The 23,397-nt window shown below is 44.6% G+C and overlaps 1 protein-coding gene and 1 pseudogene across 1 annotated transcript; both read left to right on the plus strand.

Annotated features, from left to right (window-relative positions):
- The window catches only part of LOC111964655 (soluble guanylate cyclase gcy-31-like), a 57,228-nt pseudogene extending 50,131 nt beyond the window's left edge, over positions 1-7,097 (plus strand).
- A 10,177-nt stretch (positions 7,098-17,274) lies between these two features.
- On the plus strand, positions 17,275-23,363 carry tnfaip8l2b (tumor necrosis factor, alpha-induced protein 8-like 2b). The gene is made up of 3 exons (XM_023989095.2): positions 17,275-17,779; positions 21,893-22,216; positions 22,370-23,363. The coding sequence occupies exons 2-3, from the start codon at positions 21,899-21,901 to the stop codon at positions 22,610-22,612; spliced, it is 561 nt and encodes a 186-aa protein (XP_023844863.1). The 5' UTR covers positions 17,275-17,779; positions 21,893-21,898; the 3' UTR covers positions 22,613-23,363.
- Positions 23,364-23,397: the final 34 nt, after the last annotated feature.

The following is a 23,397-nucleotide window of genomic DNA, read 5'->3' on the forward strand; positions in this document are numbered from 1 at the left end:
AAACAAAAAAACTCCATGATGCTTCAAATTGGGTTGTCAGCATTCTGTAAGGACAGACGCTGGGAGATGAGAAGCAAGTACAGGGACTGAATAATAAATAAATAACCGACATGAAACAAAACACAGACAACGTCTGGACAAGGGAAACATAACGACATTAATGCTGACTCGGGAAAGAAACTGAGGAAGTGACAGATATAGGGGAGGTAATTAATAATGTGATGAATCCAGGTGAGTCCAATGAAGCGCTGATGCGAGTAGCGATGGTGACATGTGTGCGTAATGATAAGCAGCCTGGCGACCTCGAGCACCAGAGAGGGGGAGCGGGAGCAGACTTGAAAGATTTCAATAAATCAATGTTTTACGATTCTAATAAGACAAACCATAAATGTTCATAATGAGACTGAACGTAAGGGAATTTGGCTCCAACACTTACCTTAGATAGTCCTTACCTTATGGTGTGTCTGTGTTTATTAGCATATGAAAATAATAAAAACAATGATAAGCTATATTTATAATATTACTATATGCCTATAAATATGTTCAGTATGCATAATATATATTTGGTCCCATGTTTCATGAGCTGAAATAAAAGATCCCATAAATGTTCTGTACGCACAAAAAACATAGTTCTCTCCAAATTTGTGGAGAAATTTGTTTACATCCCTGTTAGTGAGTATTTCTCCTTTGCCAAGGTAATCCATCCACCTGACAGGTCTGGTATATCAAGAAGTTGATTAAACAGCATGATCATTACACAGGTGCACCTTGTGCTGGGAACAATAAAAGGCCACTCTAAAATGTGCAGTTTTGTCACACAACACAATGCCACAGATGTCTTAAGTTTTGAGCGAGCTTGCAATTGGCATGATGACTGCAGAAATATCCACCAGAGCTGTTGCCAGAGAATTTAATGTTCATTTCTCTACCATAAGCCACCTCCAACGTAATTTTAGAGAATTTGTCAGTACATCCAATCGGCCTCACAACCACAAACCACGTGTAACCACGCCAGCCCAGGAGCTCCACATCCGGGTTCTTCACCTGCAGGATCATCTGAGACCAGCCACCCAGACAGCTGATAAAGCTGAAGAGTATTTCTGTCTGTAATAAAGCCTTTTTTGTGGGGAAAAACTAATTATGATTGGCTGGGCCTGGCTTCCAATTGGGTGGGCCTATGAACTGTAACTCAGTAAGATCGCTGAAATCGTTGAAATTGTTGCATGCTGCGTTTATCCGCTTCCCTCTACCTTTCCAATCCCTTCTTATCTCCCTTTCTGCCACTCACCCCATCCTTGCTGTCTCTCTCATTCCTCTTCCACTTTTTTCTTCCTCTTCCAGTATAGAGACAGTGGAGGACATGATTAAAATGGGCGTCTATGTGAACGATCTGAACCTACATGACTCCAGCCGAGAGCTCATCTTAGCCGGAACACAGCAGTCGGCTGAACTTCAGCTGGCTCTTGACCAGGTAAGTCATACACATTTCATATATACCACATACCACCCTTTAGAATAGGAATAGCACACAACCGTACTTTGGCACATTGTTAACATCATCAGATAACTCCTCTACTAACTGTGCCAAGTTTTCCTCATCTAAGAATGCAAGACATACTACTATACCCACACACAGTCCTGCTCATAGGCTGCTTCATTTTCAAAGTTACAAATAAAGACCTATGCAGTGTATAGGTCACACTGAAAGGGAGAGGCAAAGACCATCTCAAGGGCCGGGCTGGATTTGAAGAAGGATGAGGAGTTAGTTGACTGACAGCTCTCTCTCTCTGGTGGCTCCTCCCACTCCAGGAGCAGCAGAAGTATGCCCAGCTCCAGGAGATCATCAAGAAGCTGGACGAGGAGAAGAAGAGAGGAGATTCCCTCCTCTACGCCATGATCCCCAAAGCTGTGGCTGACCGGCTCAGGAAGGGTATCACGGCCCTGGAGACATGCCAGGTACTAACCCACAGCCATAAATTTACAGATACATATACAGATATACAGGGTGCATCCAAAATGGCACCCCATTCCCTATATATGGCACTATATAGGGCCCAGGCTCTGGCCAAAAATAATGCACTATATAGGCAATAGGGTGCCATTTCAGACACAGCCATAGAATTTGTAGAGGAAACTATCCTCCATATTGGCTCAAAACATTCAATGACAATAAGGCTCAATTGTATTCCAACTAGCCACAATGTCAAGCATTTAAGTGTGCTGGTATTTCCTTTCCGTTTCCCCAGGTGTTCCCGGACGTGACCATCCTATTCAGCGACGTGGTGAAGTTCAACGAGATCTGCATCCACATCACGCCCATGCAGGTGGTGGACATGCTCAACGAGATCTACATCGTCTTCGACACGCTCAGCGAGAAGCACAACGTCTACAAGGTGAATAACTGGGACAATACAAAACAAGGGCCTCTGTGGGAACAATATGCCTGAATACTCAACCAAGGTTGGCTCAACCAAAAAGGAGAACACAGACTTATCATGCATTGAGTGGCTGTAGCAATGTTTTACAGAGTGGAATATTTAGTCTGTTTCATTGGTATGATATAATTTATACAGTAATGCTTCTAAACATACTACTTGACTCTTATTCCCATGGATTCAGGTGGAGACCATCCGAGATGCCTACATGGTGGTGGCAGGTGTGCCCAATAAGACAACCTTCCATGCCCACCACATATGTGACATGGCCCTGGACATGCTGAGCTCCATCGACCACCTCAAAGACCCCTCCACTGGAGACAACATCCAGATCAGAGTCGGTGAGCAGAGACCATTGAAATACAATCTAGTCACTCTATTTCTATGGCACAGAAAGTGTAGACAGGAGTGGGCCTTACCATAGAAGTATAATTACTACATGTTATCTGATTACAAAAAAACTGTACCTGTAATACGTTACTAGCAAAAATATTGTAATCCGATTACAGATACTTTGGAAAAACTAGATGATTACTTCTTGGATTACTTTTAAATTCATAAAGGACGATTGCGGAACAAAATACATGATGACACCTTTCTGTTTTCTCAATGACATTCAATTCAGCATTGAAAAAAAGGTGCACGTTTAAGTTTGTTCCACCTGAGCGAGTCTGACCACAAGTCAGAGACCACTATGTTTGATGGATCCTTTTTGTCTTCCTTTAATGCCTTTTAGGGGGAAAGTAATTCAAAAGTAACCAGATGACGTTACTGAGTTTGGGTAATCCAAAAGTTACATTACTGATTACAATTTTGGTCATGTAACTGTAATGGATTACATTTATATAGTAACCTACCCAACCCTGCATATGACAGACATAAAGCATACACATACTGTACTGTACGGTGTGTCTTTATAATCCGGTCAAAAGGAAGTCAAAGGCTTGATATTGTCTCGCCATGCCCTGACTGTGCTCCTCAGTTAATGCTGCCAGATTTATACTCCTTAAGGCACCCTGAATCTAGAGCCACTGATCCAGGTTCAGTAAAGCAGTTTAACGTCATTGTGTGTTGTTTCCCTTCAGGGATCCACTCAGGGATGGTGGTGGCTGGGGTGGTGGGGCTGAAGATGCCTCGCTACTGTCTGTTTGGAGACACCGTCAACACTGCCTCCCGCATGGAGAGCAATGGGGTGGTGAGTGCTGACATTACAACATAACTTCACTATAGGGTAAATCCATGTGAATTCAATCACTTTTTGACATCATTCCTTTTGATTTAAACAAAAGGTTCCATACATGTTCTATTTCTTTGATTGACACCCACTCTGTATTCAAGAGCATGTTGTGTCTCAACCAATGGCAGTCACAACCAATGTTCCCTCAAAAGAATGTAGGCACTGAGCAAATTTCAGGTCTGCTGAGTGCAAACATGAACGTTGTGAAGATTCTGTGCAACTTCCGGCGCACATTTACTGTGAACACTGATGCTGTACCCGGTCTAAGTTAGTTTTAACAGTGGTCAAGTAGGCTACTGTGGCTATTTGATCATAACGTAAGTCTACCAGAGTGGCCGACCATCAAAAACAGAGAAAATGCATCCCATAAAATGTTTACATGGAAATAGCTGTTCTATCATTGAGCCTACAGTAGGAGCCAATGTGTGGTGTTCAAAGTAGGCCTACATTCCATGAGACTTTTGAAAAAAACATGCAGGGCTTGACATGAACCTGTTAATCCACTTGTCCTTCAGACAAGGAGGTGACTGAAAATGATGTGTTGTTTGATGCAAGAAACCACTTTACAAAATAAAACCCATAATTATTCCCATGCCATTATTACAGAGAGTCAGACAAATTATGCTACCCTCTGCCTATTGACTACTTAGCTTATTCATGCCTAATCTCAAAATACAAAACTGCACCTTTAAGACAAAAAAATCTCTTTACCTGACTCGTTTTTCAAAGATGTCTTGAAATGCACACGTTTTGTGCTCTTGTAGGAAGCAATCACTCCCCCATTGCTGAATACAAAATGATCTATAATTGGTCTAATAACTTACTAACTAGCAAAGGATATGAACAAATGTACAAATGTGCACACATTGCTACATGTAGCTCTTGCTTTGATCTCAAAACAAGCACATCTACTCATGACCGCTCATGCTGTAAAAACAGTCCAGTTCAAAGTGAATGGCACAGATCCATATCTGGCAATGGCCTATTTGCATATAGGCCTACTGCAGCTCTGATTGGTTATGGTCTGTGTAGAGTAAGGGCCTGAGTTGTGCCTGTCATTGCAATAGAAACCTACTCCGATGTGTTCTGCCTACAACAAAATCTCCTGCATATTTAGTTTTGTTTCGGTGTATTGCCTTGAATGTGGCTAATATTGCGTTGATTCAATCACAATTCCCACAGTAAAGGGAAACGTTGATAGTGTTAACTAACGGGGAAATCTCTTGCTTCTCTGCGCAGGCTGGTATTTGTTCTGAGTGGCAGTCCCGGGGAGCTGCTTGCCCACGCACAGCTTAGAGGGAACATTGGTCACAACACAAAACCCTCTGATGATGTCAAATAGGGTCTAAGCTACAGTGTATGTGAATATTTTTTTTAAATCTGAGTTTACGCATTTTTTGATAATTGACATTTAAGGTTAAAACAATACATACTTAAAAAAGAAATGATCAAATAGTTTGACAACCCTGTTTGTAAGCTTTTAAATTATACTAATTATCAACCGTTTATATTTTCCAGTGATGAAGACATGGATGTCTCATGGTATGGTGGGGTATGCAAAATAGGTCAACTTTGAGCAACTTTATCTCTTGAAAGTTTTGCCATTCAGGTCCAAAGGTCACGTTCTGAGCACTTCTACAATAGACACATTTTTTATGGAAGGATTTGTTCAAATGAAAAGGGGTGCTGTCAAAAAGTGATTGAATTGAAATGGATTTACCCAATAGACGCAATCAATTAGCACTGTATAGCAAATCATTTATTTCGTAAGTAGGCCGCAAGTAGGTTAATGCGACATTGAGTGAGCTGAATAGTTAGCACCATGTCAGCCATCAGCCTCTGTGTGTCTGTCTGTACAGGGCATGCAGATCCACATCAGCCAGACCACCAAGGACCACTTGGAACATGAGCCCTACATAATTGAGGAGAGAGGAAAGATCTTTGTGAAGGTATGTGTACGATGTTCCATCATGACACTGTGATGCTCCACCTGCCAAACAGACAAAAATGTACCACACTAAATCCATTTTTTAAATCTTTTTCTATTAAAATATATTTTGATCTCTTCAGGAGTTTTATCAAAGTTCAAAAGTCCTGAAATTGTCATTTGCGGCCCATCCATTGGCTGAGTTATGACAGGTATTGAACATAAGGATCATGAACACGGTACTATTGCTGCCTAAATTCTGTCCATTCACAGGGTAAAGGCTACATGAAGACATATTGGCTGAAGGGGAAGAAGGACCTGTCGTTTAAGACTCCAGCAGAGCTCCGCTACAGCAGTGAACAGAAGGACTCYGAGGACAGGAGCTCCAATGGGTAAGTGGAGCAGGGGAGGAGGCAACACCAATCTCTTCTGTAGGGATATACTGCAAGATGCCCTATATCATATGACTGTGAACTGTTCATTGAATTGCACTTCTGTATAGTTAGTAAGGTTCCAACACCAGCCTGTTTGTGGAGCGAAGGGCTTGCATAAGAAAAACACACCTGCTACTAATTTGCTTTGCTTTTGTACATACTTTATGAGTTCTTTTTTTTTTATATGTTCCAACACACAGGTCCACCTGCACCAACACCAAGCGCTCCACCTCCAACCTGAACATTCCCAACGAGGAGCAGGCAGAGGGCAAGCCCACCCCCACAGAGCTGCCTGCAGAGCCCTTACCTTCACTAGAGGGCGCCCCCGAGGACCCCACAGACCCCACCGAGCCCCAGGAGAAGAAAGTAAAAAAGAACACTAAGAACAACAACAAAGGGGTCGTGGCCAAGCCCGAAGCTCCTCCCCAGCAGGTCAATGTAGTGCAGGAGAGTGCAGTGCTTCCTGCTGCTGCCCAGGAGACCCCCACGGCCCCCCTGGCCACCGCCGCCCCAGTGCTCAACAACAAGAAAAACAGCTTCAGGCAGCACACCAAGCTGCCCGCCCACCTTCCCATGCGCAGCACTTCCTGCTGCCTACTGTGAGAGGAGAGGCTAAAATAATGTGACTGGCCTGCATCTTATTGACAGTCCTGTGAAGGCAACCCTGAAACTGTATCTAACCTTGAACCTCAACCAATCAGAAAATTCAACTTGGTTTCGCTGGTCAGTCACGTCCCTTTTAGTTTTTCCCTACTGTGAGATGGACCAGGCCAGAGTTCAAGACCTCTCAGATCATGGGCCAGCATTCATGTTCGATATATTGTATGATGCCCTGGTGTCTATCCTATGTTTTTCCTTAGGCAGGACCTGAGGGTCCCCACAACAATATTCAGGGCAGCCCACACCTAATGTAATGTATTAATCCATTTATTCAAGGTAGAGTAACAGAGGTAGACAGGGCGGACCACCTCACCTAAGTAATAATAGTGGAAACATTGATGCTCCTAAAATTAAACAAATGTGACATTGCTGAAAAGGGAAAAACGTTTCTCTTCCAACAAATATATACCGATACTCATGTCTTGATGACGTGTTAAACAGTGGGCCTTTTTTGGTAATACAAGCACCTGGCTAATGTCATGGATTTCTGCATGTTGTTGAAAGGAAACAGGTCAATACATGTACAGTTCATGTACTATTTATTAAGTTATTACCGTCGGTGAAAACACCTTTTCTAATTACAGGATCACAATGGATTGGTATACAGAGTAAGATGAGATGTCAAGAGATGGTTGTATTTTATTTGCAAAAAACTAGTTCTGAGAAGTCTGACACAAGTTAGAGTACTGATACTGTATTTAATGATGGAATAATATTGACTTTAATAATCATTTATATAATAGCGCTTTTCCTAATGCTGTAAGTGCTTTACTTTCTGTTTTGTATTTGTAATTTGTTGCACGTTTACTGTATGTTAGCACTTCTTTGTCCATAAGTACTGTACAGACAAACACGTCACGTGTTCATTTCCTTGTTGATATCTTTAAATGTTTTGCTTGACAATAAACACACAAAAAAATTGTGATTCGCTCACAATGTCAGAGGGACAGATGAAGGCAAAGAAAAAAGGGAAGCTATAGCTCTATAAAACTGGGGATTGTACATTTTTTTCTATAACATGCTCATCAGTCATCAGTGCACATGATGGGGAAAAGGCTAGTCGCAGTCAGCTGCAGAATTAAGATTAAATCAATGACTTTCTCTGAACTGACACTGTAACGACTCTCCTCCTCCTCTTCATCCGAAGAGGAGGAGCAGGGATTAAACCAAGGTGCAGCGGGTTGTGAATACATATAGATTTATTTGCTGACGAAGACGAACACAAAAACTTATACTTGCATAAACTACAAAACAACGTTAAACAGACCTGAACTGGTGAACATAAAAAACAATGCACTCATGAACAGGAAAGAACGAACGAGAGACGAGACAGTACCGTGTGGTGCAATAAACACAGACACAGCGACAACCACCCACGACAAACAATGTGAAACAACCTCCCTATGTATGTCTCTCAATCAGAGGAAAACGAAAACACCTGCCTCTGATTGAGAGCCATACAAGGTCAATTAAACCTGACACTTAACATAGAACAAACACAGACTGCCCACCCATCTCACGTCCTGACCCACTAAACACAACAATACAAAAGGAAAACAAGGTCAGGAACGTGACAGAACCCCCCCCTTAAGGTGCGAACTCCGGACGCACCATAAAAAAAAGTCTAGGGGGGGTCTGGGTGGGCATCTGTCCGCGCGGCGGCTCTGGCGCAGGACGTGGATCCCATCCCACCATAATAAATCCCCGCTTCTGTGGCCTCCTCAAGGTGGCGACCCTCGCCACCGACCTTGGACTGGGAACCCTAGACATGGGTCCCGCTGGATTTAGGGGCAGCCCGGACTGAGGGACGGCAGCTCCGGACTGAGGGACAACACCGGACTGGCTGGCGGATCCTGGCTGGCTGGCTCTGGCGGATCCTGGCTAGCTGGCTCTGGCTGGTCCTGGCTGGACGGCTCTGGCTGGTCCTGGCTGGACGGCCTCTAGGCTGGTCCTGGTGGGACCGCTCTGGCTGGTCCGGCTGGGCGACGAACTCTGGCTGATCCGGCTGGCGAGGTCTCTGGTCCTGGTCTGGCGAGAAGCTCGGGCTACCGTGGCCTGGTCGTTGGTGGCGGGAAGCCGGCTCCTGGCTGTCGGTGCGGTAAGGCTCTGGCTGCACTGAGCTCAGGACAGGCCGCCGGGTCTGTATCCGGCTGCTGGCTCTGAGTGGAGGTTTGGCTGAGCGGTCTGGCGGAAGGCTCTGGCTGGATCCGGCTGGAAGGCTTTGGCTGATCTCCGTCCGACAGGCTCTGGCTGATGGCCGTACCGGCTCGGGGCTGATCTCGCTGGGCTCTGGCGATCCGGTCTGCGCGGACCAGGCTCCTGCGGCTGATCCGGTCTTGCGGAGAAGGCTCTGGCTGATCCGGTCTGGCGGAGCTGGCTGTCGGTCGCATCGGTCTCGCGCGGCTGGGAAGCTCTAGCGGCTCCTGTCTGGCGGACGGCTCTGTAGGCTCTTGGCAGACGGGCGGCTTTGCAGGCTCATGGCAGACGGGCGGCTTTGCAGGCTCATGACAGACGGGCAGCTTTGCAGGCTCATGACAGACGGGCAGTTCAGGCGCCGTTGGGCAGACGGACAGTTCAGGCGCCGCTGGGCAGACGGGCAGTTCAGGCGCGCTGGGCAGACGGCAGTTCAGGCGCCGCTGGGCAGACGGGCAGTTCAGGCGCCGCTGGCAGACGGGCAGTTCAGGCGCCGCTGGGCAGACGGGCAGTTCAGGCGCCGCTGGGCAGATGGGCACACCTGTTAGGGAGGAGACGGAGAGACAGCCTGGTGCGTGGGGCTGCCACAGGACCCACCAGGCTGGAGAGACCTACAGGAGGCTTGATGTTACGAGGCACCTGAAGGACCGGGCTGTGGGGGAGTACTGGAGCTCTGGTGCGCAGCCTTGGCACCACTCCCCCAGGCTGGAATACTACACCAGCCCGTACCCTCCAGAGTGCAGGCACAGGTTGAACCGGGCTGTGGATGAGCACTGGAGATCTAGTGCCTACTACGCGCACTTCTCTCTTAGGCTCCACTACCACATTTGCCCGGTACGAGCGGAGCGTAGGCATAGGACGCACTGCACCCTCCCAGCGCTCCGGAGACACAGCACGCAGAGCCGGCACAGGATACCCTGGACCGAAACTGCGTACCGGAGACCAGACGCGCTGAGCAGGCACAATACGCCCCGGCTGGATGCCCACACTCACATGACACTTTCGGGGGGCTGCTCTATAGCGCACCGGGCTATGGGCACGCACTGGCGACACCGTGCGCTTAACCGCATAACACGGTGCCTGACCAGTGACGCGATGCTTATAATAAGCACGAGGAGTGCGCTCAGGTCTGCTACCTGGCTTAGCCACACTCCTCTCTAGCCTCCCCCCAAAAAATTTCTGGGGTTGCCTCTCGTACCTGTCCCGCTGCCGTGCTGCCTCCTCATATCGCCGCCGCTCAGCTTTCGCTTCCTCCAGCTCAGCTTTGGGGCGATACTCCCCAGCCTGTGCCCAGGGTCCTTCTCCGTTCAACTCGTCCTCCCAAGTCCACAAGTCCTGGGATTTCTGCGGTTGCTGTCCTTTTCCCCGCTGCTTGGTTCTGGTAATTTGGTGGGTGGTTCTGTAACGACTCTCCTCCTCCTCTTCGGATGAAGAGGAGGAGGAGAGTCGTTACAGACACACTCTTATCTAGATATTACCTGGCACCGTATCAGATTACACAGCTAGCGGAGATTGTGTGTGCTCAGAGAACAGCTAAGCACCAGTCAGAAAATACTAAATGTCCTAAAGGTGGAATGAAAAGACAGTAAAGCGGACAAAGACTTTAGGCCTACACTGAGCTCAATTAATGTCCAAATAGAAATCCCAGCATGACAATTATTTAATATACTTATTCTAGATTAAGAATTTCTTCACTAAGGTGGGAGGCCCAATGTCCTTGATCTTTTAACTAAGGAGATAACACATTATACATAAGCTGTGCTCAAAGAAAAGGTACAGTGCCTTCAGAAAGTATTCATACCCCTTGACTTATTCCACATTTTGTAGTGGTAGCCTGAATTCGAAATGGATTCAAAAATATATAAACTCAGCAAAAAAAAGAGAGGTCCTCTCACTGTCAACTGCGTTTTTTTTCAGCAAACTTAACATGTGTAAATATTTGTATGAACATAACAAGATTCAACAACTGAGACATAAATTGAACAAGTTCCACAGACATGTGACTAACAGAAATGGAATAATGTGTCCCTGAACAAAGGGGGGGGGTAAAAATCAAAAGTAACAGTCAATGCAGCTGGTGGCCACACCAGATACTAAGTACTGCAGTGCATCTCCTCCACATGGACTGCACCAGATTTGCCAGTTGTTGCTGTGAGATGTTACCCCAGTCTTCCACTAAGGCACCTGCAAGTTCCCTGACATTTCTGGGGGGAATGGCCCTCACCCTCACGCTCCAATCCAACAGGTCTCAGACATGCTCAACGGGATTGAGATCCGGGCTCTTCGCTGGCCATGGCAGAACACTGACATTCCTGTCTTGCAGGAAATCACGCACAGAACAGGCAGTATGGCTGGTGGCATTGTTATGCTGGAGGGTCATGTCAGGATGAGCCTGCAGGAAGGGTACCACATCAGGGAGGAGGATGTCTTCCCTGTAACGCACAGCGTTGAGATTGCCTGTAATGACAACATGCTCAGTCCGATGATGCTGTGACACACCGCCCCAGACCATGACGGACCCTCCACCTCCAAATCGATCCCGCTCCAGAGTACAGGCCTCGGTGTAACGCTCATTCCTTCGACGATAAACGCAAATCCGACCATCACCCCTGGTGAGACAAAACCGTGACTCGTCAGTGAAGAGCACTTTTTGCCAACAATGTCTGGTCCAGCGACAGTTGGTTTGTGCCCATAGGCGACGGTGATGTCTGGTGAGGACCTGCCTTTACAACAGGCATACAAGCCCTCAGTCCAGCCTCTCTCAGCCTATTGCTGACCGTCTGAGCACTGATGGAGGGATTGTGCGTTCCTGGTGTAACTCGGGCAGTTGTTGTTGCCATCCCGTACTGTCCCGTAGGTGTGATGTTCGGATGTACCGATCCTGTGCAGGTGTTGCTACACGTGGTCTGCCACTGCGAGGACGATCAGCTGTCCGTCCTGTCTCCCTGTAGCGCTGTCTTAGGTGTCTCACAGTACGGACATTGCAATTTATTGCCTGGCCACATCTGCAGTCCTCATGCCTCCTTGCAGCATGCCTAAGGCACGTTCACGCAGATGAGCAGGCACCCTGGGCATCTTTCTTTTGGTGTTTTTCAGTCAGTAGAAAGGCCTCTTTAGTGTCCTAAGTTTTCATAACTGTGACGTTAATTGTCTACCATCTGTAAACTGTTAGTGTCTTAACAACTGTTCCAAAGGTGCATGTTCATTAATTGTTTATGTTTCATTGAACAAGCATGGGAAACAGTGTTTAAACCCTTTACAATGAAGATCTGTGAAGTTATTTGAATTTTTACGAATTATATTCGAAAGACAGGGTCGTGAAAAAGAAGGCCAGCATATCCTGGAGTCGCCTCTTCAATGTTGACGTTGAGACTGGTGTTGTGCGGGTTCGATTTAATGAAGCTGCCAGTTGAGGACTTGTGAGGCGTCCGTTTCTCAAACTATACACTCTAATGTACTTGTCCTCTTGTTCAGTTGTGCACCGGGGCCTCCCACTCCTCTTTCTATTCTAGTTAGAACCAGTTTGAGCTGTTCTGTGACGGGAGTAGTATACAGCGTTGAATGAGATCTTCAGTTTCTTGGCAACTTCTCGCATGGAATAGCCTTTATTTCTCAGAACAAGAATAGACTGATGAGTTTCTGAAGAAAGTTCTTTATTTCTGGCCATTTTGAGCCTGTAATCGAACCCACAAATGCTGACCATAATTATATCCTCCTGATTCCTGCTTACAAGCAAAAACTAAAGCAGGAAGTACCAGTGACTCGCTCAATATGGAAGTGGTCAGATGACACGGATGCCACACTACAGGACTGTTTTGCTAGCACAGACTGGAATAAGTTCTGGGATTCATCCAATGGCATTGAGGAATACACCACCTCAGTCATCGGCTTCATCAATAAGCGCATCGATGACGAAATCTCAACAGTGACCGTACGTACATATACCAACCAGAAGTGATGGATTACAGGCAACATCCGCATTAAGCTAAAGGCTAGAGCTGCCGCTTTCAAGGAGAGGGAGACTAATCCGGACGCTTATAAGAAATCCCGCTATGCCCTCAGACGAACCATTAAACAAGCAAAGCGTCAATAAAGGATTAAGATTGAATCCTACTACACCGGTTCTGACGCTCGTCGGATGTGGCAGGGCTTGAAAACTATTACGGACTACAAAGGGAAACCCAGACGCGAGCTGCCCAGTGACGCAAGCCTACCAGACGAGCTAAATGCCTTTTATGCTCGCTTCAAGGCAAGGAACACTGAAGCATGCACGAGAGCACCAGCTGTTCTGGACGACTGTGTGGTAACACTCTCGGTAGCCGATGTGAGCAAGACCTTTAAAACAGGTCAACATTCACATTCAAGCAGACCACCATAGTCCCTGTGCCCAAGGAAGCGAAGGTAACCTGCCTAAATGATTATCGCCCCGTGGCACTCACGTCGGTAGCCATGAAGTGCTTTGAAAGGTTGGCCATGGCTCACATCAACAGCATCCTCCCGGACACCCTAGACCCACTCCAATTCGCATACCGCCCCAACAGATCCACAGATGACGCAATCTCAATCGCACTCCACACTGCCCTTTCTCACCCAGACAAAAGGAACACCTATGTGAGAATGATGTTCAATGACTACAGCTCAGCGTTCAACACCATAGTGCCCACGAAGCTCATCACTAAGCTAAGGACTCTGGGAATAAACACCTCCCTTTGCAACTGGATCCTGGACTTCCTGACGGGTCGCCCCCAGGTGGTAAGAGTAGGCAACAACACGTCTGCCACGCTGATCCTTAACACTGGGGCCCCTCAGGGGTGTGTACTTAGTCCCCTCCTGTATTCCCTGTTCATCCACGACTGCGTGGCCAAACACGACTCCAACACCATCATTAAGTTTGCTGACGACACAACAGTGGTAGGCCTGATCACCAACAACGACGGCCTATAGTGAGGAGGTCAGAGAACTGGCAGTGTGGTGCCAAGACAACAACCTCTCCCTCTATGTGAGCAAGACAAAGGAGCTGATCGTGGACTACAGGAAAAGGCGGGCCGAACAGGCCCCCATTAACATTGACGTGCTTGTACTGGAGTGGGTCGAGAGTTTCAAGTTCCTTGGTTTCCACTTCACCAACAAACTATCATGGTCCAAACATACCAAGATAGTCGTGAAGAGGGCACAACAAAACCTTTTCCCCCTCAGGAGACTGAAAAGACTTGGCATGGGTCCCCAGATCCTCAAAAGGTTCTACAGCTGCACCATCAAGAGCATCCTGACCGGTTGCATCATCGCCTGGTATGGCAACTGCTCGGCATCTGACCGTAAGGTGCTACAGAGGGTAGTGGGAATGGCCCAGTACATCACTGGGGCCAAGCTTCCTGCCATCCAGGACCTATATAAAAGGCGCTGTCAGATGAAAGCCCATAAAATTGTCAGGGACTCCAGTCACCCAAGTTATAGACTGTTTCTCTGCTACCGTACGGCAAGGTACCAGAGCGCCAAGTCTAGGACCAAAAGGCTCCTCAACAGCTTCTACTCCAAAGCCATAAGACTGCTGAACAATTCATAAAATCACCACCGGACAATTTACATTGACAGCCCCCCCCTCCCTCCCTTTTGTACACTGCGGCTACTCGCTGTTTGTTTGTTACCTATGCATAGTAACTTCGCCCCAACCTACATGTACAGATTACCTAAACTAGCCTGTACCCCCGCACACTGACTCAGTACTGGTGCCCCCTGTATATAGCCTCGTTATTCTTATTGTGTTACTTTTTATTTGAGTCTACTTGGTAAATATTTTCTTCTTCTTGAACTGCACTGTTGGTTAAGGGCTTGTAAGTAAGCATTTCACGGTAAAGTCTAAACTTGTTGTATTCGGTGCATGTGACAAATAAAGTTTGATTTGATTTGATACTCCAGATACTCAACTAGTCTAAAGAAGGCACGTTTTATTGCTTCTTTAATCAGAACAGCAGTTTTCTAACATAATTGCAAAATGTTTTTTTAATGATCAATTAGTCTTTTAAAATGATAATTAGGATTAGCTAACACAACGTGACATTGGAACACAGGAGTGATGGTTGCTGATAATGGGCCTCTGTACGCCTATGTAGATATTCCATAAAATAATCTGCTGTTTCCAGCTACAATAGTCATTTACAACATTAACAATGTCTACACTGTATTTCTGATCAATTTGATGTTACTTTAATAGACACATTTCTTTGCTTTTCTTTCAAAAACAATAACATTTCTCAGTGACCCCAAACTTTTGATCGGTAGTCTATGTAAATGAGATATTTCTGTATTTCATTTTCAATAAATGTGCTAACATTTCTAAAAACATGTTTTCACTTTGTCAAATTTCTAAAAACATGTTTTCGCTTTGTCAAATTTCTAAAAACATGTTTTCACTTTGTCATTATGCGGTATTGTGTGTAGAAGGGTAAAAAAATGTAATCCATTTTGAATTCAGGCTGTAACAACAAAATGTGGAACAAGTCAAGGAATATGAATACTTAAGGGTTAGTGAGTGCTACATACCTACCTACCACACACACATCTTAACTCTCCTTGTAGACATTTCTGAGGGAGATGTCATTACATGATTAAGAGGAAGCCGTCAGGAAACCGCTTAAGCCCTATTTCCTGTCTGTTGCCATGGTGACAGGCCCACTTTTGCAGTTGCAGTTCACTATCTCTAGTCAGTTAATTTCTTGCCGGAGGAAAGAGAAAATAAACACAAAGGTGCAGGTGTCTTTGAATCCCCACTGCACACTCTGTAGGCTTGTATCCGTTCAGACTCTCCCTTCAGTTCAACTGGGCCTTGGTGTGACCTCTCACCCTGACACATGAAAACAATCATTGGCTCAAAGGCCTTAGCCCCATTGGATGGAGATGTTTTTATGGGTTGAGCCTCAGCAGGCTGTTTGGTCCAGCTGGATGTCATTCACATAAACCTACAGATAAACAGAGTACTTTTGAATCAGGGAATGGCCAGGCCTGTATGAATCAGAGCATTCATGAATTGTGGTCAGTGTAAACACAAAACACACTTCCCTGAGTAGGAATTGTTGAGATTGATAAAATTCACCCCCTTTATAACTAAAGATCCAAGACTAGGATATCTGTAATATACATTTGCTAGTGGCCGGGGGGGGGGCTTTACTTGGCTCATTGTGCTCTAGGGACTCCTTGTGGCGGGCCTGGGCGCCTGCAGGCTGACTTCAGTCATCAGTTGAATGGCGTTTCCTCTGAAACGAGGGTGTTAAGAAGTGCAGTTTGGCGGGTCATGTTTCGGAGGACGCATGACTCGACCTTCGCCTCCCGAGCCCGTTGGGGAGTTGCAGTGATGAAACAAGATCAATATTTGAGGAAAACCTGCCTCACTCTTATAGAAACCTAACCCTGGGATAGAGTTTTACTTTTCAGAGGAACAATTACACAAATGTTAATGACAAAATGTTGAGTGTTTCTAAGTGGTCCAATGTCAGTTCTGACTTAAATATGCTTGTCCATCAATGATTCCAAAACAAATTTACTGAGCTTGAGCAATTGTGACAAAAACAATGGATATACCTTGCCCTAAGAGTTGTGCAAGGTTGGTAGACTGCTATGATTCACAGCTGTAATGACTGCCAAAGATGCTTCCACCAAGTGTTAACTCTGGGGTGTGAAGACACACAATCAAGACATCTTTTTTTCGTCTTTAAAAAAAGATTTCATTTGGAAATATCTTATAATTTTATTTCACTTAAATCTAATTGAATGCCTTTTTAGATTGTATGTTAAGGCAGCAACATGTAAAGAATGTGCAAGGAATGTGTAGACTTTCACCATGCACTGTCTGTACTATTACCCCAGTCTACCTGTCTATGTATTTGCTTTTCACAAATTCAACATCATTTGAAACTAAGCCAACACGAGGAGAGATAAAATCTATGGCAACCAATGCAAACAAAACTGGTAAACAGGTCTTATATAGTCATCAGTTTTTACTGACTTCCCTCCATTTCAAACCAATGTGAGCTCAGTATTTTCAAATACGGTTCATTCATGCCAATGTAGTTATAATACAGTATACACTCCATACGGTATAATCCCTTAACACTCTACTATGTCACCAGGGTCAAAATTACAATGACAAAAGTAAAGCAGTGAAAATGTTAAAGGTTTAGAATTAACAGATGAACTATATGAATTTATACATTGCTGGAGAGCAAAGGTGACATGGAGTCCATTGCTGACAGAAGCTGCATTCCTGTAATGGTGAACACAAAAAGGGTTAAGCCGCTCCCCTTTCAAACGCGGGATTATTGCTAAATTCTTTCTGGGGTTTTCACTTGTCAGGACAAGCAGAGGCCCACTGTCAGCAGATAGAGAGAGAGAAAGAGAGATAAAGTGAGAGAGAGAGAGACAGACAAAGACAGAGAGAGAGCGAGAGAGAAACAGAGACAGAGACAGAGAGCGAAAGAGAGAGCGAGAGAGGAACAGAGTGGATGAGAGAGAGAAACAAAAAGAAACAGGGAGACTGATAAAGTATGAAGAGGAAGGAAAGCAAGAGAGAGATACTGTAGTTTGAAGAGGAACAAAAGTTTTAATTTGAATTTCAGAGGGAAATACAAGAGAGAGAGAGAGAGAGAAGGAAAGAGAGAGAAACACACTAAGGGGTGTGTCATAGCAATTTAGTTCCTCAAGGAAGTACAACTGACATTTATCTTGAGACGGTGGCGAGCAGCACTGATAGATGAGACACAGAGGGATTTTATTTTATTTTCACCTGGTAAGATGAAGGGATTCCATTAACGAGTGCTCAATGCTGACAACCTGAGCCACGTGCCGTAGGGACTGAGACGTTTGACACGAAGGAGGGGGGGACTCTCTCAGGCACACACAGGTAAGAAGACTCTCAGGGCTTTCTCTATCTGATAACTCAACCATGTCTTTTCTATGCACAGATAGCTCTACCTTTAACAGAAATAACGTACACTCTTGCAAATATAACACTTGTGTTATTATTATAGCGAGCTTGTCGTTTTTTGTTATATCTTTCAATACAGTTTAAGCCTATGTGGATAAAGTGAGAAGGAAGGTGGTACTGAAGGACCAAATAAGATCATGTGTGAATTCCTCTTCGATACTTTTCTAACTTACACTCGACTTGGGAGACGTGTACTGTATGTACACTCAGAGTCATGCTGGAACAGGTACAAACGGAACCCAGTCCTGACAGACAGCTGTATAACTGAGGAGAGAAACCATCTGTGCCTGGTGGAGCTTGCACAATCAAACGAGTTGTGGACTTTCTTTTAGTCTACTAGCCTACACGGATTGAGGGTGCCAGAGAGTCAGTCAGAGTGAAAGACAAAGACATGGAAATGACACAGCAATGTGTTGGACAGACAGTAAGGGGTAAAAACAAAATTGGTCACCACAAACCAACTGCTGTTTCACTTCCTTAATAAGCCAGCAGAGTTGTGTGTCAGTCTTGAACAACAACTCTTCAAAGACTTTGAGAAACGTTACAATACTGACAAAACGTGCAAAAATCATACTGTATGAACACTTTTGAATGAAAAACTGCCAGCATCAAACAGCAAGCATTCAGTCCAACACCATTGTTAATGAAGCAATACTGTTGTGATGCCAGTTTTTGGGCCATTATTGTGCCACATGCTGAACCTGCACACACACGGGACATATCCTGATTTAGAAACCCATACCAACTAAATGCTGAGAGAAAAACTGGAAAGTTCCGCACTTTGTGAGGTCCTCTACTGAAAAGAAAGGCCTGGACCTGAGCTCAGGATAATGCCACCAGGAGTGTGTTCAATGAGGTGGTAGAACTGCATATATTCTCTGTTTGTATGATTAAAAGTCATGCCCATCCTATATGATATATTTCTACCTGAAATAGCCTGAACATTTTTCCCTTCTGAATAGACACTTTAAGAACTGGGAGGCCTCATTGCCCCATAATACCACTCAAGTCTGGTGACAGGCAGCGGGTGACATAAGCCTTTAGGGCTAGTGTTAGTGGAACATGTCTGCTTGACCTGGTGCTTTGTAATAGCAGCAGTAGAAGTCACATTCTGTCTAGGGAAGTCGAAGGGACTCCACAATTGCCCTGCTAAGCCCTGTGGGAGTCCAGAGGATTTACCTGGGCGTACACACACAAACACACACACACACACAGTAGTCATCTACGGAATGCTAAATATTTACCTCTCCCACCCCGCCCCCCTGCGCATAATCTTCCAATCAGCGATCACTATCTCTCCAAGTCAGTCAGCACAGCTCTTCTTGATCCACACAACCTGCCCTCCTAACACTGGAGTCATGGAAGACCCACATTGCTTGGTTTTTCCCATTCCCGAAAGTGTAATAATGTCTGGTTTCATAAAATTGGTTCCTATTGTTAATGGAGAAGTTAGTGCTCTTCCATCCATAGCCTAATGGACAGCAACTCAAATTGACCTTCTTGAGTGCTCTCTAAATGTGTACATGGTCATTGTTGCTGTACTCCACATGAACTGTGTAAACATAAAAAGCATTATCAGCCCGCCCTGTGCTGTCCATTACAGGAGAGTGGTTTTTCATTGTACTCTTGGCTGTCGCATGAAGACAACCCAAAAATGATATTTATACTTTAAACAATTGACCCTTAGCAGACTAGTCAAATAAACAGAGTGAACTTTCCTTTAAGCCCAGCCAAAAAGCCAGCTGTCTCCAGCTGCGGCTCCATATTTCTGTAGGGTGGATACATGGCTGATGGGTGCGCACGTCTCTCAATCCCCACTGGGCTTTTCTGCATTGGAATGAGACTGAGAGTGAATCTGAAATAGCTATCATGCTGTTCCACTTTCATTATCATCGTTAAGGGAAATTAATCTAATGAATGTTCCCACAGAGAGCGGAGGCTTTGTGCTGGAGCGTACCATTAGAAATGTGACACTGGATATGCATGTAATAAAAACCCAGTGGGATGTCATATGGGAGATGTGTGTTTGCTGATTATAGAACATAGGCTATTAGTATGTCAGGATCATTTGATTTATTGGCAAAAAAGTAATTTGCATTTATTGCTTACTGCATCAATTGTGAGTCAGATAGACGACTGTCATTAGGATCACGCACGCATGTACGAGTACACACACACCTGGACCCGTATTCATAAAGCCTTTCAGAATAGGAGTGCTGACGTAGGACCATTTCCTGTCAGTCAATATAATCTGTTTCATTATTATCTAAAAGCTTAAACAGATCCTAGATCAGGACTCTGAGACTCTTTGTGAATACGGGCCCTGAAGCGATTTAAAAAAGACCCATATGTGTGAAAGCCTTGTTGCCACTTAAAGGATGCCTCAATGTAAGACCTTTTGCCTAAGGGAGGATTCCAAGACAGTAAATATATACTCTTAGGGAAAAAAAGTGCTTTCTATAACCTAAAAAGGGCTCTTCGAATGTCCCTATAGGAGAACCATTTTTGTTTCCAGGTAGACCCCTTTTGGGTTCCATGTAGAATAATTTCCAGAGGGTTCTACCAGTAACCAAAAAATCGTTTTTCCTATGGGGATAGCTGAATAACCATTTTTTCTAAGAGTGAAGGATGGCCATTGGGTCTAGGACCATGACTTGCTCCATTCCCCCTGTTCTGATGCAATCTAGGAGCACTTGTAGAAACCTGCCTGAGCTATTCAGCCTACCTATCTCTCTCACATACTTGTCCGCACAGGCCTTAAGTGGAGATTCAGCCCTGAAATTATCACCACAGGATGATTGTGTATGCTCTCAACATGTAACAGAAACCAATGGTAGGAATTGTGTAACCTTTTATACATAGTTCATACCCATTTTTACAATGTTGAAAATTATGTCGAAATGATGTGGCCGCAATGTAAAGATACACAAATAATTATCTATTTCATCCATGTATAAAGGCTTATACTAGAAAGTGGTACATTCTGAGCATTAGACTGTGTGTTACATTTAGGTTAGGCCCAATTCCATAGGTGTACCATGGAACCTACTGTGTTAATTTGATATTGAATACATCAAATGAACCTGCAACACAGCTGCAGGACAAAGGTGCAATGACACTAGTCCTGTTAAACGGTATGTGGTGCAACAGTTTTGTGTGTTTACGTGATGTAAGTGCACTCATGTCCTCCCATGAGGGGTAGCTCTCTGTATCTTCACTCCCCTGACAGGGACACGGTGTGGGGTGAGGCTGTAGCCTCGGTGGGTATTACCCAGTGGTGTAAAGTACTTAAGTAGTACTTCAAGTAATTTTACTTAAGTAGTTTTTTGGGGTATCTGTACTTGACTATTAATATTTGGCAACTTCTATTTTACTATATTCCTAAAGATGTACGCTTTACTCCATATATTTTCCCTGACAACCAAAAGTACTCGTTACATTTTGAATGCTTAGCAGGGCAGGAAAATTGTCTAATTCACACACTTATCAAGCGAACATCTCTGGTAATCCCTACCGCCTCCGAGTTGGCGGACTCACTAAACACATGGTTTGTTTGTAAATTATGTCTGAGTGTTGGACCATGCCCCTGGCTATCCGTAAATTTAAAAAACAAGAAAATTATGCCATCTGGTTTGCTTTATATAAGGAATTTAAAATGATTTATACTTTTACTTTTGATACTTAAGTATATTTTAGCAATTACATTTACTTTTGATACTTAAGTACATTTAAAACCAAATACTTTTAGACTTTTACTCAAGTGGTATTTTACTGGGTGACTTACACTTCTACTTGAGTAATTTTCTATTAAGGTGTCTTTACTTTTACTCAAGTATGACAATTGGGTACTTTTTCCACCACTGGTATTACCCATGGAACATCCCCTGGATGTCTCAGTTGGATTCTCTGTGATGCGAAAACAAAAAGCCCAGAAAACTGAATTGAGGGAGATCCTGTGGCACGGCTGAGCTAGGAGTTAGAAATAACATAATAAGACATCTTTGCTCACTTTTCTCTCCCAACCCCCAGGTAAGGATGGAGTCGTTCAGCTCCAAGGATATGGCCATGCAGGCCCAGAAGAAGATCCTCAGCCACATGGCCAACAAGTCTGTGGTCCATATGTTCATAGACGACACCAGCAGTGAGATCCTGGACGAGCTCTACCGTGTTTCCAAAGAGTATTCAGGCAACCGCTCAGAGGCCCAGAAGGTGGTGAAGGACCTGATCAAGATAGCAGTGAAGATTGGCGTGCTGTTCAGACACAACCGTTTCAGCCCAGAGGAGCTGAGTCTGGCCCAGGACTTCAAGAAGAAGCTGCATCAAGGAGCCATGACAGCCATCAGCTTCTATGAGGTAAACATGCCGGCACCTTGCATAACACTATGTTACAGTGAGTTAATCGATCATAGACCTGTATGCATTAACGGCTAATCATTCTGTATGAAAACAGATAAGAAAATGACAACATTATTATCCTATCTCTATTTCCCACTTCTTCTTGTTCAGGTGGAGTTCACCTTTGACAAGACAGTAATGTCGGAGATCCTGACAGGATGCAGAGATCTGCTGTTGAAGCTAGTCGACTCCCACCTCACATCCAAATCCCATGGTCGCATCAACCACGTATTCAACCATTACTCCGATCCAGAGCTTCTGACCAAGCTGTACAACCCCGATGGACCCTTTAAACCCAACCTCACCAAAATCTGCACCGGCCTCAACCGTCTGCTGGAGGAGGGAACGTTATGAGAGTGTGAGCAAGTCTATGATTGTGAGAGAGACACTGGAAGATCTGCTTGATGGGGTCTGCTTAGAACTCGAGAGAAGACTGTGTGTAAGGACAGGAAGTGTCCATGCTCTAAATGAGAACTGGCAAGATTTGTGACTCAAGTTTGACTTGATGTTGTCACTCACTGATCTGTTATTTTCCAAAAAGGGTACTGTCCAAAGTGGAAAAAATATGAGAATACGCAGGATGATGTAAAGTTAATGTCTCCTGATGAATTGTGTCTCAACGAATGGAGTTCCTGGAAAGTCAGGATTAGGTTAAGATTGTGTCAACCACCTGATTTTTATACAGTGGAATTTCCGTCCATGGTTTCACATTCTCATTTACTACTATTCTATTTTTTTCTGTTTTTTTTTCTCTCTCTTGACATATTATGTACTGTATAGGGAAAGAGAAACCTCAAGGATTGCACAATACTGACTGACAGAATGAAAACAAGGGTTAAAAGCAAGCGGTGAAATATAAGAATAGAGTACTACAATCTAGTGGTCCAGCTGGCAATGACTCAGTACTGCATGTATCGAAGAAAATATAAAAGCTTATTTACAAAAACAGTGCACATCTATTGTGGAGATACAAGACAGTCATTTTATAAGACCCAAAGAGAAACTGGATTGGAATATTTAAGAACTGGCTATAAAATAATTCAGCTTTATTTGGGCCTTGTACATCATAGGATTGGAAAAAAATAAAATGCCTTGTAAATTGGTGCCTTATTGTCTATTTGTGAATTTATTGACTTCAC

This window comes from Salvelinus sp. IW2-2015, linkage group LG6.1, assembly GCF_002910315.2.
Source record: "Salvelinus sp. IW2-2015 linkage group LG6.1, ASM291031v2, whole genome shotgun sequence".
NCBI lineage: Eukaryota > Metazoa > Chordata > Actinopteri > Salmoniformes > Salmonidae > Salvelinus > Salvelinus sp. IW2-2015.

Excerpts from the sequence above, each read along its gene's own strand:
- tnfaip8l2b (XM_023989095.2), top strand. The coding sequence starts at position 21,899 with ATGGAGTCGTTCAGCTCCAAGGATATGGCCATGCAGGCCCAGAAGAAG. Across the intron at positions 22,217-22,369 it reads CAGCCATCAGCTTCTATGAG|GTGGAGTTCACCTTTGACAA; the intron begins GTAAACATGCCG and ends CTTCTTGTTCAG.